At 38.7% G+C, this 22,892-nt stretch overlaps 1 protein-coding gene across 3 annotated transcripts in view; it reads right to left on the bottom strand.

Annotated features, from left to right (window-relative positions):
* LOC140246271 (ELKS/Rab6-interacting/CAST family member 1-like) overlaps positions 1-22,892 on the bottom strand; it is a 125,692-nt gene that overhangs the window by 57,557 nt on the left and 45,243 nt on the right. For 2 of the 3 annotated variants that reach the window (XM_072325734.1, XM_072325733.1), the window contains exons 5-7: positions 22,027-22,194; positions 6,185-6,463; positions 4,467-4,607 (exon numbers count right to left, since the gene is read on the bottom strand). In XM_072325734.1, the coding sequence (XP_072181835.1) occupies positions 4,467-4,607; positions 6,185-6,463; positions 22,027-22,194 (588 nt within the window). The remainder of the gene's footprint in view (positions 1-4,466; positions 4,608-6,184; positions 6,464-22,026; positions 22,195-22,892) is intronic. The other variant, XM_072325735.1, reaches the window with a different exon arrangement.

The following is a 22,892-nucleotide window of genomic DNA, read 5'->3' as shown; positions in this document are numbered from 1 at the left end:
TTAAAGTTATTACAAGGAAACACACACACATGCTACAAATATACAAGAAGGATACACAATGCATATGTACATAATGTCACTTTCACACATGTAAATAAATGTGAACCATATCCTTGTAATATGACTTGAGATTTAGGATGACTGGACTCTTGCTTGCCTTCAAGCATTGAATATGGTTGGTAATGCTGGGTTCCCACTGTTGTGCAACCCACTACCCATGCCATGATCGTGAAATTTTTGCTTATGTCTACTTATATCCCAATTTTACCAACTGAAATCGTGGAGTGATTGTGGTGATCTCATCGGATCTTAAAAGATCTTGAGGTCAGTCATGGCAGTCACGCTTATCATAGAAAATTTTTTGAACGGTCCAAAATTTTTCTACGATCAACATGGCTGCCAGGACTGACCTCAAGACCTGATACAATCAGCATGACTACTCCATGATTAAGAGAAATTCATTCATGGCGCAAACTGTGATAAACATAAAATTATGATCAGCTATATTGCCAATTGTGGCATGCGTATCGCACGACAGTGGGGACCCATCATTAAGTAAGAAAACTTAACACCGTTAGTCCTTTTCTATGAATATGTAATTTCTCTTTCATTTGGGGGGTGGGGAACTTTCTTAATGATAATTTTCATGGAAACTTCTTTTTTGCTGAAATTTCATGAATTTTTCCCTCACATTTTTCCCTCACAATGACCTTCTCATGTACAATGTAAAGGTTTTGCAAGAAGTGTCAGATGAATTTTTTCCTTGTTTTTCTCAGATAACATCCCTTTTGGTTATCATCTATTATTCTATAGCTAAAAAGAAATAATAAACAACAAAGAAGTACATAATGTATAAAAAAGAGAAATACACAAGAAAAAATATAATATTTACGAAATTCATTTTAATACAGACTGCAATTTTTTTCACGTAAATGCGTTAATTATACTACAAAGAATATTCAGACAAAAGAAAAATTAGCCCATTTGAAGCTTTATTTAGGGATTTAAAAATTAAATTTTGATGCACAAAAAACAAATATTTTGCATGAATTAGCATAATAAGCATAATTTAGAAAAACGACCATATTTTGGGAAAAATTAATGATTCATTCTTGGAGTTTATATAATGGGTAGCGAGCGTGCTGATATTTGCCACAATCGCGCAATCAACGGCTGAGATCTCGGGGGCCCAAATAACCAAGAAAATACATAAATTCTGCTGACTTTGCCCGTTTTAAAAGCAGAAGTTTTTTAAATGCTGGCAGCGGAAAATATATATTTTTTTCATTTGCAGAATCTGGATCCTCCAAAAGATTCAACAGAGAGCAAAAATAAAATTCAAACTACAGAGGTTGACAATACAAACTCTGTGATAAAAAGATAATGCTTATGGATTCAAATTTCCTTGATACCTGCTTTACTTAAAATTAAGAGCAAATAATTTCTGCTCAACTTTTGCAAATCCAGTCATCTAAATCAATTCAAACTTAAACATAAAAAAAAGAATAATGATAATAATACCAGAAATGACTGGCTAAAATTACCAAGGACAAAGGAAAAAGACCAAAAGACAAATGGTCCAGGTCACTACTGGTCACTAACATGCACATTTAAACACGCCGAAACAAGCAAAGGGAGGTTGCATAGGATTGACCGTGATATTCCGGTGGAGTGAAGCGACATAAAGCATGCCCATAAGCTGCCACACAAAACCACAATACATGCCCGGTGGAATACTTACAGCTTGTAGTTTTCGCTGAGTCTATGAGTTAGCATGGAGAAATGGGATGGAAACGGGTGAATGTGGATGAAATTACTCACACGAACACACACACCAACAAAAACACAGTGAAAAGAAAACAAACAGGGATCGGTTTCACACATGACAGCTTAAGCCAAATGCCCACTGTGCGATATGCACCTAGCTATTTAGCAAGGTCTTGCCAGATTGGAAGCGAGCTTCTATGATCCGTGGAGAAATTGCGTAGTGGGCACCCAACGGCCGCAACTGATTACCATAACTGCCGTCCGTAAGGGTGGTGTTGGTAGCGATCGCCTGGTGTCTGATACATTCACAAACTTGGCTACCTCCAGCTCCAGTTGAGCACGAGCAGAATCGCGTGGTGAGCACGCACAGATTGGCCTCGATTGCATGACACTGGGTTGACTTGTGGCAAACTGGTGTGATTCACACAGATCCAAAGCCGTGTTAATTCACAGGCGCATATCACACAGTGGGCATTTGGCTTTAGTTTGGCAAACTGAACAAAAATGGACTATGTCTTTGAACTACAACACTCAAAGCTAATCTCCTATAAAATACCGTAGCATGTATGAAACAAGGTTAAAAGGGGTGTCTTAGAAGAAGGTCCTTTCTCATTACAAAACTATTCAACATCCTGTGATTTTCTTGTCACTGCAAAGCCATGATGAGATTTTGAAGGGAATTTGATCCTGACACCACAGTTATCTGTCACACAGGTTTTAGAATAAAAAGGCAAACCCATGCAAATTTGAATAAATCTCAAGACAAATGGAAAAGTTACTTGTATTCCCAACAGTACTTTTGAGGAGTTCCCTTAAGTTACATAAGTCAGATGACAAAGGTGGTTGTTTTTTTAGATGCCTGTAGCATTTCCTTTCAGACATAATTTCAGTAATATTTAACAGCTGCTGAAAGATTAAACTTTGTAGCCCACTTGGGCCCTGTTTCCCCAACATGGGAACTGTATTGACCCTAAAAATTAACCCACATTTGGGATACATTCAGATCAGATCTAGTCAGGAAGGATACATAGACTTTCAAAATGTATTCCACAATGTGGCAAGATATTGTTCCCAAATGGCTTAGTGAAACAGATCCTAAATTCTGCAGATTGATTGATCCCAAAATTGTCCCTAAGATCAATTGAATTAAACTTAGGAATGATTGTACAACTCAACGTAACAGGCCCCAGCCTCATCTTCTCTTTTTTTTTCTTTTTTCTTTTTTCAATTAAAAAAAAAACGACCTCCATGCTGCAAATTCTGAGGTAATAATGAACCATTTGACCAACTACTCTTCACGACATGCAAATCAAACTCAAGGGGGAAGGGGGAAGGCTGCAGTAATTATGGGTCTGGGCCTCTGTCACTACCAGGTGGGTACTTCACTGCAAATACTGCAAATACTGCAAAAACTCCACACACTGGTTCAGTTTTCCAGACAAAATGGGGACAACTGACTAACCACAAACAAACTAAAGAGGGCACTCTTCATAATGATCAGAGGATTTGGACATGCTACGAGCATGGGTGGCTGAAGTAGTGTGGGTGGGCTGTATGAAATGATCTTATCGCTTCTGTCAAGTTCAAGGAAGCTAACACATTGTCTCTTTTTTCCCAAAAAATCATGAATTAATACTTTAATGTGGTAGCCCCCCTCCCCCCAAAGGAAAAAAAAATGCTGGAAATAATACTAAATTTAGGACTGCTATAATGTAGAGTCCTTTCTTCTGCACCAAATGTATTTTCATTCTGTTAAGGTTTTCTGTTAACAAATTGCAATTGCAGATTGCAAATGTAAAATAAAAATATCCTGCATTATAAAATGCTTAATCTTTGTATAAGTGATTATATTCCACTGCTACATCTTGATATCAAATACCAGGTAAATTCAACCAGAACAGTCACCCTCTCTACATATATGCACCAGTGCAAGTAAATACACATGCATGGGTGGTATCTCTTCCAATTCTATCTCCTGTTTACCTAGAATGTTTCAGGTCCCGACACAAACCTTTTAATCAATTACAGGTTTTAATCTGAAAGAGGTGGTCCAAATGCGATGTGGCACATCCCCCACAGAGCATCTATGCGCCCTGGTAATGTGCCATTCGGAATGATTCCTTCAATCAAGATTCTCATTTGCAAGCAAATCAGCTGTAGAAAACAGATTTGCTCCTTGTCATGACTATTTATGTCATTGGTTGCTACGGCAAACCTTGACTACAATTTGGTGGATGTTTATCAGTATCTTTACTGTTTTTGTTTTTGTTTTTACTTTTTTTCTTTTTAACCAACAGGATTTAAGCACACACATACAAGCCATTTCATATGACTATGTACTCTCCTTTGGGCGTATTGACAAAAGGGACAGCTTTTGGTACATTTCTTTGATGACTGGAAACCACGGCATCATGGGGTAGAGTCTGTGATATCAAAGAGAAAGATGCACTGCACACACATACACACACAAACACAGACATACACACATACAGACACACACAATAAACAAACTCATGTGCACACACACACATACACAGAAACAATTACACCCTATATCCGGCTATGAGTGGATTTAAACCAAAGAGATCAAGACAGTTTCAAAGGCGGACAAATGCAGAAACTTGGTCATCCTTGCTTTCATATAAATATTTCTTTTCTTTTTTGGGGTGGGGGGGGGGGGGCTGGGACACACTAATCACCTTTTTCAGTTCTGTCTCCACTTGGTTGAGTTCCTCTGTCTTCTGGGCGAGCTGGATCTCCAAGGTGGTGATCCTGGAGTCCTTCTTGAGAGCTCCTGAAGCCAGCGTGGATGCATGCTCTTTGAGGTCCATGAAGGATGCCTGCAAACAGGAGAAGGTGGGGGTAGGGATAGATGGTGGGGGTAGGGATAGATGGTGTGGGGGGGGGGGGATAAAAGGGTGCGACCTTGTATATCCTTGTTCTCACTGTATAATATCTCAAAACCCTTCGTTTTTCATACCACCTTCTCCACCACTGTATTGCACATTCATACCATCCTTTCATTTTTCATCTCACCTTCTCATCTTCATCTATACAGAATGCACACGTGATGCACGAAAACACAATCTCTGTTTTAAACCATCTTACAGGTGTGTCTTGACTGTGTCACATTCTTATGCCCTTTAACGCAGGCACCAGTGTTTTGTTGTTGTTGTTGTTGCTAATTGTTACACAGCAAAGTTTCTGTAATTACACACTTAAAGGGTTTGTATTGGGTGCCCACAGCCTTGACACTGCTGGCATGGCCAGACCGCCAGTTACACTTCTTTCTCTAAGCCCCGGTGTCAGCGTCTTGATTCACCAGGCTTCTCCTTTCTCCTTGACCTTTTCCCCACCGACCACGGGATCTGCAAATGTCGGGAGAAGGGAGTTTGACTCCCTCTCTCTCTCTTTGCAGTCTCACTTTCATCAAGGTTTAATATGTCACTCGGGCCTAATCTACAGAGGGCTTGATCCACCTGCACCTCCTTTCGGAATCCGCCCGATACCGATTCCTCTGTCTCATAACCTGATTGCCTTCCCTTCCATGTCTAAACATTTCTTATCATTCCATCTTCTCCATGTCTCTGTATGTATCACACCCTAATCCTCCTTCCCGTAGACCAAGGCGCTTTTATTGAAGAGAGCTCCCAATGACTCGCGGCACACTCCAAAAAGCATGGTTGGCCGACACTGGTTGATATCAATGTGAAATTCAATTGCCACGCTCCACAATACAGAACCCCCAAAAGTATTAGGTTAAAATTTCATCTTTTATCATTTTTGTTTTTAATATCAAATTCAATTGCTCATTCTTTACAAGAGAGGATCCCAAAATTTGTGCTAAAATTTCAGATGTTTCAAGCAAGGTATTAGATCAATAATTTGCAGCATTGCTTCCATGTTTTTCATACATTTGATCCCATTACAGTGCTCATAATTTGAATACATTTCTCTATTTTTTTTTAAGTTGGTTTGACCATGATATGAAAACACAAATATAAAGGCCACATAAAATGAGGTGTCCAAGTCAATACCACATTTATTCCACTCAAAGTTAATTTTCAGTTCACAGTCAAAATCAAAATATGTAAGGTCACTATTTCAAGTCAGATAGTATATCTTTCTTAGTGGGTTCAGATTATCCCTCTATTAGCCATCCCTTGATATGCAGCATAAATGTTCCATAGTTGACCCTCCTATTGAACCTCAGCCAATACATGATCAATCCACAGGCCTACCTGACCTGCATACAGACCATGTTTGACCCATGTCTTTAAGCCACTGCCAACCCTAGACCAACCCACATTAGGCCCATGAACAACCCATGACTGATCCTAGACCAACGCACATGTGACCCGTGCCCAACCAATGAGCGACCCACGACCAATCTCCATGTGACCCGCCTCCGACCCACCTCCTTCTCCGACACACTCTTCTGCAGCTGCTCCACCTGCCCGCGGAGGTCCTCCGATTGCCTGGTCAGCCTCCCTACGGCCTCCTGCCGCTCGACTGCCTCCCTCTCCCTCTCTGCCCGCAGCTTCTCGATTGACCGCTCCTTGTCTATGAGGGCGTCCTCCAGGCTGGAGACAGCGCTGTCCGAGCTGCTCCGGTCCGCCTGCAGCGAGGTGATACGTTCCCGCAGCGACGTCGTCTGGCCCTCTCGCTCCTTCAGCTGCTCTTGGAGACTGTCAATCTGTAGTCATGGCAACGAGCATGATGGAAGAAATAATAGTCACAATGAAGCACTTCTATCATCCCTACCCCTCCCAAAAAAAAATGCATTAGCTTCAGCAATATGACATGACACGCAATATAAGAAGATGTGACCTTGATCATAATGTTTGAGACCAGAAAACCAAATGCTTTGCAGCAAGTATTTAACATAAAAAAGTTTGTTCTTTTTATTCAAGAAAAAAACAGTAATAACAAAGACAAATACAGTCAAACCTGCCTTAGCAGCCACCTGTCTATAGCGGCCACCTGTCTATAGCGGCCACTGAAAAATCCCCCCGAGAGAAAAGCCCTGTTAAAGACCCTGTGTATAGCGGCCACCTGTCTAACGCCGCCAGCGGCCACAAATTTTGTTTCCCGCGGTAGATTTTAACCTGTCTATAGCGGCCACAGAGCCGGTAATTCAGCGTGTTTTTCTGACTTGTGGCCGTGCCAGACATTCATGGGCAACTTTCAGTGATCGCCACCGCTGCAATCGTCACTTGTTCAGTCATAATAATGCACTAGTGTTAAGCTTTCTTCACGACTGTACAACATGCTACTATAATGTATATGCAACAATTCATGAACACCGGCACTGTTCAATGCATGAAACACACGTGTGCATACGGACACATGTACATGTACACTAAGTACATATTATACCTATGCGATGTATACAGTGATGATACATGTACATGCATAGGCAATGCACACATATAGTTGGATAACCTGTCTATATCGGCCACCTGTCTATAACGGCCAATTTTTTTGTTTCCCTTGGGTGGCCGCTATCGACAGGTTTGACTGTATAGATGTCTTGATCAGATTGTAAAGCATGAAGAGATGTTGATTACATTTATTGTGGAGATTGATTATGCACAAAAATCTTCCATTGTGCATGGAAAAAAAAATGGAAAAAGGAATAAGTTGGTGGGAGCACATGGAAAACATTTGCTCATGGTTCATTCCTTGGAATTTCACATTCCACTTAACCCGTTGAGGACGGGCTGATTTTGCTACAACACCCATTTCCCAAGACACTTGCCCAAGTATACTCGGGACTCGTCCTCAGTGGGTTAAGATACAGACAAGACCACAGACAGTACTAGACCACCTAGACTGTCAGACTATTGAAGTTTAAGGCATCTACTGACATTTCACAAATACATCTGTACTTCTCCTATTTGTTAAGTCAACAAACATATTTGCAAAGTCAGAGTAATTTGAAGCTGAACAGAATTTGAATATGAAAAAAAAAGCTAATAAACATGATACCACAAAAGCAAATCACAGCACCAAATCAAATATTGTGACTGCTATACTATTAAAGACATGTAATGGTAATTTGTGACTAGTTCCTCTGCTATTCAGCCAAGGAATAAATATGTGAGCACAATACTCGTGATATGAACCTGTCACGTTGCTGAATGAAATATAAGACAATACCTTTCTTGCTGTAGTCTTTAATACAGAGTTTAACTCTTGCATGCATAAAACAAAATAATGCATCAAGAATGAATCTTTTCAAGCCTCTCTCTGATTTTTATCATAATTTGATCACCTTTCTTTACCCATCATCCCCAGTCAAGGTATGCCTAGCTTGCCCAGGACATAAATTTCTGCGCTAAAAGGGCCGGGCAAGCCATTTTCAAGCGATGGGGCCTCTCCATTCGGAGACTTCCTTGATATAAAGTTACACCGCTGCCTGGTAAATATGACTTGATTGATTATGGTTATGAACTATGTACACACGGAAGACCAGGTTTCACTAGTCTCCATTTCAGACTTCTACAATCCATGCCAACAATGGATACCGTACAACACTACATTGTTAAGATATAGTTTGATCCGTATGATGGATGGTGTGATAAGGGGAAACACAGTTAAGGCCAAATGGATACAAGATGTAACTTCATTTGCATGATAACATTTCAATTGAATGACTTTAAACAAAACACAGAAGTTAAAAGCATCATGAAAGAAAAAATGTTTTTGATTTTACATTCACTCAAACATTATGCATTTGTTAGAGTAAAAACAATAAACCATGGATTTAAAGGGTCAGAAACTGAACATACACCAGGTGAAGAGTAATAACGAGCAATGAATTAGGTGAAATATTTATCATCATATTTACATACATTTACACCTTCACAACATCATAGACATTGCACATAACACCAAACATCACTTAATTGATAATCACATATATATTTCAAATCATTGGTTATTCAAAATAAAACAGAGAATGTTAGCTTCAAAGCACATGATAGGGACAACTGGCCAATACAGCCATTGTAATTGATGTAAACAAACAGCTCCAAGCAAAATTTATCAGAGAAACTAAAACATTTTTTTTTAATCCATCATTTTGAACAAAAGTTGCAAGAACGTAGATACATAACTTCCACTAAGTAAAGGACAAAGTACTCCTCCTTCCCCTCACAAAAGATGAAAATCTATGACCAGAAACACTGACCTTTTTATTCTATTAAGATTAATTTTCCCTCATGGTATTAAAAGCTGTAAAAAGGGGAACAAAAATGCTAACAAAAGATGAGCATATTAAAAGTTTGGGTCTGTGCAGGAAACTACGCCTCAGCGCTTCTTTTTCTTTTTCAATATGCGCCATAGCTATCTGAATTTCAGAAACAAGACACTATGCAAATAGAACTTATGGAAGATTCCTTGGCATAGTACGGAGTGAGTTTGAACAGTATGCAGATAGCACACACACACACACACACACACACACACACACACACACACACACACCGATACCAATCACTTAAAGGATCATTCACAACTGTGCGTTGGATAATAGGCTTCTCAATACAGCACAGTGATAATGCACTTTTCTTTCTTTGCTCTTTTTGCTTTTTAAGCAAGCTTTAGTGTACACTCCTTAAAACAGAGCACATGGATACACAAGTATCCACAAATTAGACTTACCACGCACTTGCATTCATATCGATAACATTAATTTTCATTTGCGCTTGCACAAGAGCTCACTTTATGCGTTTGATTTCATCATGACTTGCGAGTTATTGCTCTTGGAATGTGGAGCAAGAATGAACTAATAATGCATGTAATTATGCAATATGAAAATATGCATGCAGGCATTGAAATACCACAATCACTTACATAAACACACACACACACACACACACACGTACACACACATTCACACATATGCATACATACACATATTAAAGTTTTGCTCCAGTGATATACCTTCTTTTTTTTTCTCAGTTTCTGTTGTCCCTACAGAGCAAATATGTCATGCTTCCTTATCAGGAAAAAAAAAAAAACTACCAGTAAATGATTATAATCAGATGGGACAAATACACCAAAGGTAAGAATAATAAGATTTCAAGGTATAAAAAACATAAACCCATCTAAACACAAGTTACTAGGATGTTAAGAGATCATTCAAATAGTCACTGGATGATTGTTCACATATCAGTGCAGTGGAAGTATGACAGAAAATTAAATTTCTGAAGGTGAAAGATTATCAGCCATACATTCTCTGACAGAGGGTTTTCAAATCTTACATGATCCCAACTACACATAAATTGCAACAGAACCCATCTTTACTATTGTTCACACAAAATGCTCTGTAAAATGCTCTGTGATACATTCTCATCCAGCATACATTCCTTTAAAAAGCAAGACTGCTTGGTGCAGGGAGCATCAAAATGCTGATGGGATGGGGCTTAGTAATCAGCTTCGATAATCCACTTTTGCATCCCGAACACGAATGCGCTCATCTCTCATGCAAGAGGGGGAGAACGTTAGCTGGAAGAAAAAACATGTGATCACTAGGGAGAAACACTGCTGGGAGGAGGAGGCATCAAATCTGAAAACGCCCCTCCACCACCTACTGTACAAGCCGACATTTTCGCGCACAGAGATCGCAAATGGAAGCTGATGGAACATTTTTACAAGCTGTTAATTTCCAGCTTTGTGGTTTTTCCATATCAAGATAATTATAAAAAAATAGCACACAACAGAAATATTCAGAAGAGAGGGAGTTCACAAAACTATTTTGCTCCCCCCAAAAATTGTTTGAAATGCAATCAAATCTCTCAGCAAAAAAAAAAAAAAAGTACCTGTATTCCAGTGATTTGAGCAGGGGGCCCCCAATAGCACAGCATCGGGGCTGCACTACCGGTAGACATTTGCTATCGTAATGCTAGTGTGCTGGCCTGGGACATTGCGTGCAGGGTTGATATTTTGTTGTTATTCTTGTGATCAAGAGCCTATTTGTCAAACTCACGAAGATAAAACCACCACAAAAACGTCAGCGCACTCAGTATTTTCTAACATTAGGTTTTCTCCTCTCCTAGCAGCAGTGAATTTACATGAACTAAACTAACACTGACTACATTCTCAACATACCATCAAAGTTCATAACATAGAAACATGTTGATAACACAGTTGTGATTTGCATAGTGTACATCATAAATTGGATGTTCATTAAATCTTCAGAATATACAAGTACATGTATGTGTACTTACTCCTATATTTGAGAACATTCAAAAATTGGAATCATCATTTTTGGAAAGGAAAACAGTCAACAATTCTTACCTTATGTGCAATATCCTCAGCTTCTCTATATACAGATCGTTTCTCTCACGAATTTCCACTCAAATATCTTCTTATGACTAATGCACAGGGATGAATATAGCCACCATTGTATATTATCCCACTGTTACATTGTACCTTATACTGTATTCCTCATATTCCTGAACTAGTTTGGAAATCAGTACCCGATGTACAACTCCCTCATCTTCAAGCAATAACATCTCAGAGTCAAAACTTGTAACTACTACTGTCGTGTCGTTTAGACTCAGATGAAAAAGAAAAATAAGCTTCCTCAAGTGACATCAAAATAAATGATTTTTACTAGTGACACAGCTAATGATTTGGTCTCTGAGATATGGTATACCAAATGGAGAGTGTAGAGTGTACACACGGAATGAGACTTGGACCAGTGATTATCGTAACCTGCATATATGTGTGAAGGTGAAACTAGAGCCACAGGGAATGGTTTTGGGTTTCTACAGTGATACTCTTATGAATGTTTATATGCACCAAACAAAACTTCTAATACTGGTCACACAATATACACACCTTATTAGAAACTATCACAAAGTGATATACCGGGGTATTCACAGAAGGATCACAGCGTCTTGTATACAAATCAATGTGACTACAATATAAGTGATAAATGATCCGATTTCACAAACAATGAGTTCACATGAAGGGTAGTGTGGTTATTCTTTGGTCGAGTACAGAGTCTTACAAATCTTGACACAAAGTACATGGTGTACTAACATCAAGGGCTACCATGTATAAGAGCATAGTTTGTTTCGAGGAATTATATTAAAACAATTACCTTGTGTAAGTATAAAAATTAACTGTATTCAGCATTTAAAAAAAACAAAAATGTCTTCACTTCTGTCCGAATATGCACTGCTGAACATTCCAGCTTATTCAACTGAATCCTTGTTCACAAGAGACATTAAAAAAAAAAATCACCTGGACCCTCCCTAACAGACAACTCAGCAAGCATCAAAAGTTCTACTCACTACGTTACCATAGCTACTTCCCATGTTGCAGCCATGGTTACTGCGGCTACTATACACTGCAAGTAGGCATAAAGTGTGCATTCAAGGAGCGGCAATCACCATTTTTTTTTTTTTTTTTTTGAGGGATAAAGGAGAAGAAGAAAAAAAGAGAGATAGCATTTTCTGTCTCTTTGTCGGCAACTAAGAAATGTGCACATTGTGCTCACTGAAAGTGAGCATTTGCAAAAGGAAAAGAAAATCAGTCATTATTAGCAACAATGTCTTGAAATATCTTGGAGGAACTATTTTGAAAGTCTGTTCAAGTTTTATCATAGAGAGAATGCCTGCACTGCAAAAAGATAGCACTGTGTCTGCACATAAGACATTAATTAGTCCAGTGTGCCACTAGAAGCTGCTAGCTCTCCTAGCGGGGAAACGGTATTAAAACATTTACAGCAGAAAATGTTGGACACCCAAGTAAGAGAATAAGGTATGTCATATGAAATGACTAAGAACTGAGAAACTTGGAGGGGGGGGGGGAGGAGTTGAAGGGTACACTATGAAAAGTGACATTGTGTTGATAGCGAGTAGTAACAACCAACATTTCATCTCAGAAGATCAAAAATGAAAGTAATCTCAAAGCCGTGAGAGTGCATTGCCTTGATAATCATGTGTCAGATTTACAGGGTCCATATTCTGACATTGGTGATGAACAGGATAAGAAATCACTAAGAATCAATTATGTTGCTTGCTTCATGCACAGGTAAGCATGAACACCTGTTTGACAAGATCCAACACATCATGTGTGCATGTATACAACTAACTGGAGGTCATTAGTCTTTCATTCCCATTATCTGTTTTATGTGATTATAAAAAATAGCATAATTACTTCAATATATTATATCATGGTACTGTCAGGCTCATTTCTCACTGAATTTGAACATCAAAAGTGATGGACCAAGTTTCAGGCTCCTATATAACATGAACAGAAGTTTATATAGATTTTGCTACCAGCATTAATGTGCCCCAACTGATTGGATTACATCAAACTACACGAGTAGCTCTAAAATAAATAAATAAAAATACAACTTCATTTACTACCAGTGCTGAAGAGTGTCTTTTCATTAATGACTGCTGGATCAGTGGAATCCCTGTGCTGTGTTGATGGAACATCAACTTTGACAAAGTCTCATTTACCAAAAGAGGATGTGCTGAATCTATTTCCCAGGTCAATCAAAAGTTTTGTGGTCCCATACAGAAACCATTACTACATGGCAAGTTCCGGTGGGTGATATTCACCACGGGACACTCTCGACTGCCTTTGAGATTACTGACATTTTGATGAAGATTGTAAGGATACACCACACCGTTACTCACCCCAAAACATACTACCACACACTGACAAACATACTGACACGCGGTAAGGAACATTGGGCAAATAATGCACATAGTTTGAGACATTTTAAGACAAACATACATGGACAAACCAGCAGATGTTCATTCAATCCCTGACAAATATGGTAAATCTAGCCATGCATTTGTATTGCTTTCTTTAATAAGCCGAAATCAGCAAATTTCACAATAGAAACATTATTGCAATGGTGGGAAGCCTGATATTTTCAAATGGTAATCCACCACTCAATATCTCTAAATGGTTCAAAACTGGTTTAAAAGGTATCATTTAGTATACTTTGACTGCCAAAATGCATGACAGCATTCAACTCCATGCCATGTGGGGACTATGTGACCCAATAACACAAATGCCTTCTACAGCTGAACATTTTCTTTTGAATGCTACAGAATCTCATCAGGGATGGAAATCTTTCCACTGGTTCTGTCCAAGTCTGCTGTCCTGTGCTCGCTTGACCATTGCAGTGTGACCTGGTACCACATAGACCCAATCATTACTTGCTCACATCAAAGCCTAAAGAAGAAAGAGTTTGTTGTTTTTTAGTTCCACCATTGCTCCTGAAATGATCTCTCCCAAAAGCCTTCCCTGAAGCGCTACAATAAAACTGCAGAGTTCACAGATAATCACATTTGAGTACTTCATATTCTGTATGCAGCATGAATTTTGTGAGCGTAATCATTGGCAAAATAGGGACTTTAAAGAAAATTTCAGGAGTGGTTTAATTTCGGATCTAGAACTAAAGCAATGAAATGAAATACCAGTCACATAGAATCAAGAATGAATGACGAGTTGGAAATTGTGCATTCAATCATTCTAACACAAATTTGGCCCAAAATCTCTAAGACATTTTTTCTTTTTCTTTTTGGTGAAAATTATGCTGGGGGATCAATATGGGTGAGAACAATTCTTCTCTGATGAACTTATCTCTTGATAAGACTGCAATAGATATAAGCATAGCATCACACATAGTCACTTTTCATGAGCCCTGGTGTCTAGACCTAAAATCTCAAGATGGATTTGGATCTACATGTTGTAAGGCTGGAACTTTTTTTTTTTTTTTTTAGCAAGGAGCCCTTAAACCCTCTTAGCATCACTGTCTCCAAAATTCCATGGATATTGCTCATGACAGTGAATATTGCTTTTGGCTGTAACAGAATGACAGAAAGAGACTGCTTACATCAAGTCAGGATTTGGTCTTTGGTGAGTCTTATATGGATCTGAGGTTGCCATGGTAACAGGTCACACTTTGCACATTTCTCTTTCCCCAAGGGGGGTGGGGTGTGGATGGCATGGCATGGCATGGCGCACGGACTGAGATATAGTGAAAGTGGCCATGTCAGGTTGAGGATGAAAAGCCAGATGACATTGTAAAGAAGTTATCACCTTAATCTGAAGAACACCGAGTTTGGTGCTTTGGAGGTCCACTGTACTGGTCATATCAGCATGCTTGGTGGTGTACATGGTATAGAAAAACAGATATTCTTCAAAAGTCAATGTTCAGCAAGAAAAAAAAATCAAAGTGCAATATGTCATCTTCTAATAACTTTCCAACATTGCATCAACCAATGAAAAGTAAGGAAGTCGTAGATACTTACTAGACGAATGAACGCACAAATTAGAACCTGTGAGCAGCTGACTGGTGAGATTCTCTGCGAAAGGCATCAATCATCACACGTTCTGGCTATAATGATATTCTCAAAACCAATCTAACACCAAGTCTGAGAATGCATGCCGTACTAAGTGTTACTCAAAACTGAAGCCCCCGCCAGCAACATCTTAGTCCGGCATTTGTGCTGCTGCATTTCAGGTCATCAGTGAATACCATTCCACTCGACAAGCGACATCTGGGCGGAAATATCTGGTTCACTGGCCAGCAGCTGCTGATCACCACGCCGCCCATCAATGAGAGTGGCGGGTGTTATCAATTAGACACATATTAGGATTACAATAAGTTTTTATCTGTTAATGATCAAATTGTGTTTCAGAGACTGCCTTTGCATCAAAATGAGGAATTATCTTCCTCCATTCTCTCTCTATCTAACTTTCATTCTCATCTCTTCCCCTCTCTCCCCTCTCTTTTAATGTCTCCCTCTCTCTTTCTCTCTCTATCTCCTGCTCATTTGTCATATTTTGTGGTCTCTACCTGATCAGAAGAAATGACAAAGCAGTCATAATTATTGCGGCCCAAAACATGGGAAACTCTAGATGAATGGCTCACTACTTCCAATTTAGAAGTTCACTTGTCCAAGATTTTTTTTTTCTCTAGATTTAAAAAAAAAAAAAAAGATCAAGCATAAACCCTCTGAGAGTTTGAACTGTGCCGACACTGAACTAAATTCGGGGATGGCACAAAACAAACTCCTGTCCTCCGAACTTTCCATTCAGGGAACTTCATGAATAGAAACCACACTGCGTATCAATGCTGGCTACCAGCTGCACTATTCAGTTTAGCACTGGCTTTAAAGGGGTGGTGCCATCAGGGTGCCTATGGTATTTAAAAAAAACAACAACAGCTGATGATAAACAAACATATAAACAGATATAGTAGTTGATCAGCTTTATCATCTTCAAATTTGTGGGTTGTTTGGCAAAATACAAATACAAAAGTGGATAAACTGTGCCAAAAATAAAGATTGCTTTGAATTTAGATATAAAGATGTTTAAGATTCTAGACAGAAAAGTTGTCCTTAGCGTTCATGGCCTTGCAAGAGACTATTGCATAATGGCTTGTAAGTGATACACGCCATTAAAACCAAAACAACAACTTCTATTTTCTTTATATCTGACCATACTATGATGCACATATCCAAGAGGACTCCGTGGTAATTCACAAAGAACACAGCCTAACACCTTTGGTCCTTCAATACATTCACTCAAAATAGTAGCCATTCACAGTAATGGTCCCTTTAACTATACTTGCCCTTTGTACAAAAGGATGAATTCTTATGTAGTAGACTCATACAGTAGAAGCCTGATGGAGTCGGACCCATTTAAAGCAGTGACCCTCTAAAGAAGTAGCCCTCTAATAAAGAAGCCCTTCACACATTAACCAAAAAAAAAAAAAAAAATATGTTTTTCGTATCCTATTTTCCCATTTCAAAAGAAAATAAGAAAGAGGAAAGAAACATGTTGATGGTATTTGCGATCAGAATGTACCATGCAACAGCACACCAACTCCTGAGTTGACATTGAGAAAGAAATGATTTTCCTCAATATGATCTTCCTAAATTTCCTGTACAATTTTTCTTCTCAGTGCCACATGGCTTCCTCCAGTTAGTGTGGCAAAAAAAAAAAAAAAAAAAAAAAAAAAAAAAATATATATATATATATATATATATATATATATATATACAAATATATAAAATTAAGAAATAAATGAATAAAAAAAAGTGTTACAATTTTGGGCTGATAGAGTAACTTATCATCTTATCGTAATGTTGATTTCAAACTGCATAATGAGCTACATTTCTGTGGCACAACAGGTATATTTCTGTTCAGAAATTTGAAAAAAAAGAATGAGGAAAAAACAGCTTTGTAACTAGAGAGCAGGTAGGCACAATGCCACCACCAGACCCATGTGTGAGAATGTCCCAGTGGTGCGCACTGGTGTAAGCTTACCACCGGTGTTCAACACCAGGCGATACAAAAGGCTGCACTGTCTCTCCCAACAAAGAGAACCAAAAGTCATGTCATCGTATTTCATCATCGGTCTGACTACTTGATCTCCTGATACTTCTGTCTTTTTGAAAGATTGGGTGGCTGATTTTTGTTTCTATCTGTCTTCCTTCTTCTTCTTGTTTTTCTTTTTCTTCTCCTTTTTCTTCTTTGCTACTTTTTGAGTTTTAGTTTTAAGTGGTTTTACACAGCTAACAAAGAAGGGGTGATAAAACTGTACATTTTGAAATGAAATGGGGCAATTTTTGTCTTTGTTTTTGTTATTACTAATTTTTTGGTGGTAGGTGAGCTGGGGGAGATAGTTTGAGAAGGTCATCACACAAAGAGTGAAACAACAAATGTGATAGTTATTGATAAATTTGTTGAGCATATCAATCTTAATATACCAATTTCTTTCATTTTTTTTTGGGGGGGGGGCATACAATGTTTCCACATCTTTAATAAAAGTAAGTATTAAGTCATTGATGCATGTCGCTACAATGTATTCATGATAAATAATTCAATTAATGGAGTATTCATACATTTTAATCCCTCATGCTGCCATTCTCTTTGACAGCAACGAGGATTCATCTCATTATCTCCAGCCAGTCAGTAATGTTAATTAGAAATAAGTTCTCAAACTGCACAAATGAACATATTCGCAATGTCTCTGCACATCCCCTCACAATTACATTCATTCCTACCCCACCTTTCATTAAACAACCAAAATGAATTCACTTGACTAATTCAATCGGAACCACACTGTACAATTTATACCAGTCTACATATACATGGAGGGGCAAGCTTGTATCTGATTCAAGTTAATTGAGAATCTCCGATCCAATTATGTACAAACAGGAGGGTTATAATGAGGGGTGCAAACAATGTTGTTACATAACTGCCAGGTAGCTCCTGCGAAGAATAAACATAAGAGCTCTGTAAATGCCTGTATCTGGTTAGGGACACAGCTTTCGTAGTTAATTGGCAAACTTACCATCTGAGTAACAAACTCAGCTGCGTTTGAAGGGGCCCTAAGTAGATCCTTGCTCATAATTACAGCCACATGACTGTGTAAGCGTGGGTTTTGAATATATGTTTCACTTGAACTATTGAAAGATAATTGCTAAATTTAGCTAGGAATGATTTAAGATAGAGTGAAAAATGCTTTCAAAAATAGCTACACAAGCTTACAGAAGAATATAAAATCTAGATACTTTTGTGTGGAAATACCCAGTGGAACAACACTGTATGGGCGAGATCTGTTCATTTTTCTTTTCTTCAAATGCATACATCCTTGAAATATGACGTTTTCCTAATCTAGCTATAAGATTTTGGTGGTGAAATGAAGTTTTACATAGCGCAGATTTCTCAGTCGAAGACCGACATGTTCATTCCTAGGAGAATCCCTTGACTACTAGCAAACAGCAGTCAAACCTGGTGAGATTTTGTAACATCTGGAAGCCATACATAGACAGACACACTAGGAGGAACGGAGAGACCACTACCATCACTACGCACAGGGTATCCACCATGCCTCTGTTGTAAATTTTATTTCTATTTCTCCTGTTTGCCATGGCAACACTTCATCTATGGTAATCAAGGAGCATGCCATTCATTTAAAGATAAACAACAAACCTTTCATGGATTTCTCACCATGCTAGAATATGATTCTTATTTTTTTTATGGAAAGAAGATTAATGGAATTGACTTGGTTATCTTTTACTGCATAAAGAAGACAAAAGAGAATCCAGAGACCTTGTAACATGGCAGTTTGGTACAATTCTATCATCTCTTTCTTTTTTTTTTTCTTTTTCTTTTTTTTTTAAGGAACCGTTACATGTGCATGACATGCTTCAGACACTCAAACAGGATATTAGTTTGGGGGACTGTCCGAGAACAGAGCGGGTCAAGTCTGCAGATTGATGTGTTATGAAAAGTTGCAGGAATCTAAAAGCAGCAATGTTTGAAAAGCTGTTCCTATTGACACATGAAATTTAGAGAGCATTCATCACTCAAGCAGTGCAGAATCAACAATGCAGCAGCTTTCATAAAGGCTATACACTGGAGGTTCTTCTGCTGTGCTGGTCCTACTGCGAACATTTCATGGCGGCATTAATATATAATTACTGAAGGACAAAAGTACAGAATAAAAAAACTCAGCAAGGACAGCTGAGTCCATTAGAATGCATCACACATCATAAAGCTGGCACACACATCTGTACAAACACATATACACACACACAAACAAACACACACACACACACACACACACAAGTAAAAGACCTCTCCTTATTACATATTCTGGGTGGAGCACCAGTTCGTACAGTTTCTTGTGCATCTTTATTGCTGTGTTTTTCCCCCCTTTTCCCTTTCCTCTGGCGGCTGGTGGTGGTTGTAACAAGACTGCCCTCATGAAAGATTCATTCCTCCATTCGCCGTGCACGTGATTCTTGCACTCAGGCACGCCATCACCCAGCACCACAAATCCTCAACCCTGCCATTGCGGGTACGCTCAATAAAAACTAACAAAAAGTGTTCATCTCTACCCCCCACCTCCCCCAAAGAAAATGAAACTTTGTGCTGATTGTTCTTGACAAATTACACATTAACATATATCTTTTTTTCTTTTCTTTTTTAAAGCTATCTGATGATTTTTTTTATATATTGAATCATTTGAGGATTTTTCTTTTTCTTTTTATGCAATAATCAAAGACATACGATAAGAGCTAAGATATATCAAGGTTTCAAGCTGAAATCTGAAACCTGAGTCAAAATTCAAAGGCATACATGTATATTATAGGATAAGAGCTAAGATATATCAAAGTTTCAAGCTGGAATCTGAAAACTGAATCAAAATTCAAAGACATAGGATAACAGCCAAGATATATCAAGGTTTCAAGCTGAAATCTGAAAACTGAGTCAAAATTGTAGAAATCACCATCCTACAGTGGTTTCATCAGAACTGCTTGTTTATTGTTTTGTTTGCTTGCTTTTCAATAAGTGCCAACATTTCCTGCAATTTTAGATATCCCTCAAGGTTGGAACTCTGGAGGCTTCACTGGAAACTTCAAACCCTTTCCCCTTGGAATCCCCTCGTTAGCTGGCTAACATCAAAAAAAGTAAAATAATTCAGATGGGACATATCCCATCTAATCCCATCAAATTAGATGGAAGTGTGCCTACAAAGCCGATCAAGCAAGTGCAGGAAATGCAACACGACTTGAATATCGAGGAAGGACGGAATAAATGTTTTTGTAATGTATCGGACATGCCACACATCCTTCCGTCACGCTGCAGTACGACAACGAGTCTGGGGTATTGGAAGTTTTCCTGCACCATAACATTGGATTGCCCATTGGCGTGGAATCAGGGAGAGAATCAGCCTAAGGTTTTGGAGACATTGTTACATCGCTTTACCAAGTCTGCATTTGCATTGCTTTGTGTGTGTGTGTGTGTGTGTGTGTGTAAAACTCCATAAACTAGCCAGTGCTTACAAACAAACAAAACCTGAATTTGGAATGATGATCAGAATACTCAATATTCTTCAAGCTCTTACCCTGCTATTGACTAATCTGTAGTGGTTTAAACATAAGTTTAACTGACAAACAAATGAGCATAAACAGGACAGACACTTATGCTTGAAGTGAAAACTTTCTGCAGCACACTCCGTGCATTTTCTTTGCAAATTATGCAAAACTGTGCAAATTTGGCAATCAGTTCAGAGGAAAACCAACAAAATGGGGGGGGGGAGAAAAAGTATTTAAAAAAGGTCAAAATCTCTCTGCAATATGGCACTTTTTCTCCCTCGAAGAGAAAAATTACAAGAAATGGGAGTCATGACAGTGTCCATGTACTGTGACAAAGGAGGAAATTATCAAAGGTATGGACTTCATTTGCAGAACTCGCCTGCACTTGATCAACAGAGCATTCAGCCGTTAATGTTCACCGTTATCATTAGCTGGATTAATGCTTTTGAACAATGGTGCTTGGACTATCGCATCACCACTGAGCCAGCAAAGGCGATGGCATCAAAAAAAAAAAAAAAAAAATGAAAAATGAAAAAAAAAAAAGAGAGAATACTTGAAACACACTAGATTGCTGTTGGTATTTCTCACCACCTTATCAGGTCATCCATCAACCTCTATCATACCCAACCTGCCGGATTTTGAACAATCTTCAAAAACATGTCCGAGTCTGTCATAGGACCTTGTACGGCCATCGAGGTGATAGCTCAACATCAACTGCCTGTCCGACCTTCTGGCTGGCACAAGTTGAGAAGCCACAAAATATCATACTGAGAACTAAAAAGCACAAACGTTAGAATTCTTTCTCCAGGAACATCATCACTGTCACATCTTAACTTGTTAAATATTTGGCCAAGCATCAACTCATCTTTGCGCTTTCATCGACTTGCATACTGATATAAATGAATTCATACAAATGACTCAATCCATGTAAAATGACTTTCGGTCTTTGCTGGAGAGACAGAAAGGCAAGTACTTCAAAAGACAAACGGATGGACGAACAACTGGATCAGACAAGCTGTTCACGTTGGACACCATATTAAAGTGCACTTCAGGAATAAATGGACCAGTCATTCCTACACTTTGCCACAAATTACAGGGGATTGACTCCTCATACTTCAGTCAAATGTCTGCATTTTTCATGGATATATTCAGAATGAACACATATTTAAATATCATATATGATTATTCACAACAAAAAAACATTCATATCTTCTTAGGATTCCAACTCTTGCAACCACAACAAAAGAGCCTTTTGTCTTATAAAGACATACAGTATATCTAATCATTTCCCACTAGTTGACAACTCTGTAGCAACAGAAAAAGTGATACAGGGTTAACTTTCGGAGTTTTAAACATCGAGAGCGTCGAGAATACCAACCTTCCTCTGCAGCAGGGCGATCCGCCTCTCCTTCTGCTCGATGACATCGCGGAGTTCGAGGACCTCCGAGGACTGCTTGCTCTGGTCTGAGCTCATGGACGTCATGGCGACCTCCTGCCTGCTGAGGAGGTGCTCCTTCTCCTCCAGACGGCATCTCAGGGCTTCCACCTGCCCAGAGAGAGGGAGAGATGGGGGAGAGGGAGGGGGTTGGCAGGGGTCAGCAAGACCGCTCTTACGCGTTCGGTTTCATGATAAATCTCATTGATGGAAAAAAGCTCTTGCAATAATGGAATCTCTTTTGGCTACTTTGGAGATCGTTGACAAGACACTATATCTTTGCACACTTTAGATTTAAAGTACACTGATGGAATCATGCAAATTATTTGTAAAATCATGCAACCTAAACCTAATTAGGTATGTGTGATGGTGATTTTGCTTTGATCTTTGTGGATTAGATCATAACACTTGCCATAGTCATCACCTTACATCTCTGGGAGATTGAGTGATATGCAAGTCTTCTTTGTTTTGCTTTATGTACCTGAGTGAGAGTTCTTATATCACCTCACTGTCTTTTCCTTTCACCAATATCTACTGTGTCCTGCGATATTATTGGTCTCTGACTTGGCTACTTTTATGACAGAGTAAACAATAATGATGACAAAAATGACAATCACAATAATCTTCTTCATTGCCTACCTCTTTAACTATCATTTGCAATTACTGTAAAACCTGTAACATTTGCCACATGAAGCGAATTGGAGCCAACTGTCTTTTTCGCAGCATGAAACTTTTGCAAATTGTCACTAGCATTCAACGCATTAAGTAGACAAAACACTTTTGTGTGCATTTTACTTTTGCAAATCTTG

This window comes from Diadema setosum, chromosome 2, assembly GCF_964275005.1.
Source record: "Diadema setosum chromosome 2, eeDiaSeto1, whole genome shotgun sequence".
NCBI lineage: Eukaryota > Metazoa > Echinodermata > Echinoidea > Diadematoida > Diadematidae > Diadema > Diadema setosum.
The sequence above is the reverse complement of the archived record's forward strand: the minus strand, read 5'-3'. Positions and strand labels throughout refer to the sequence as shown.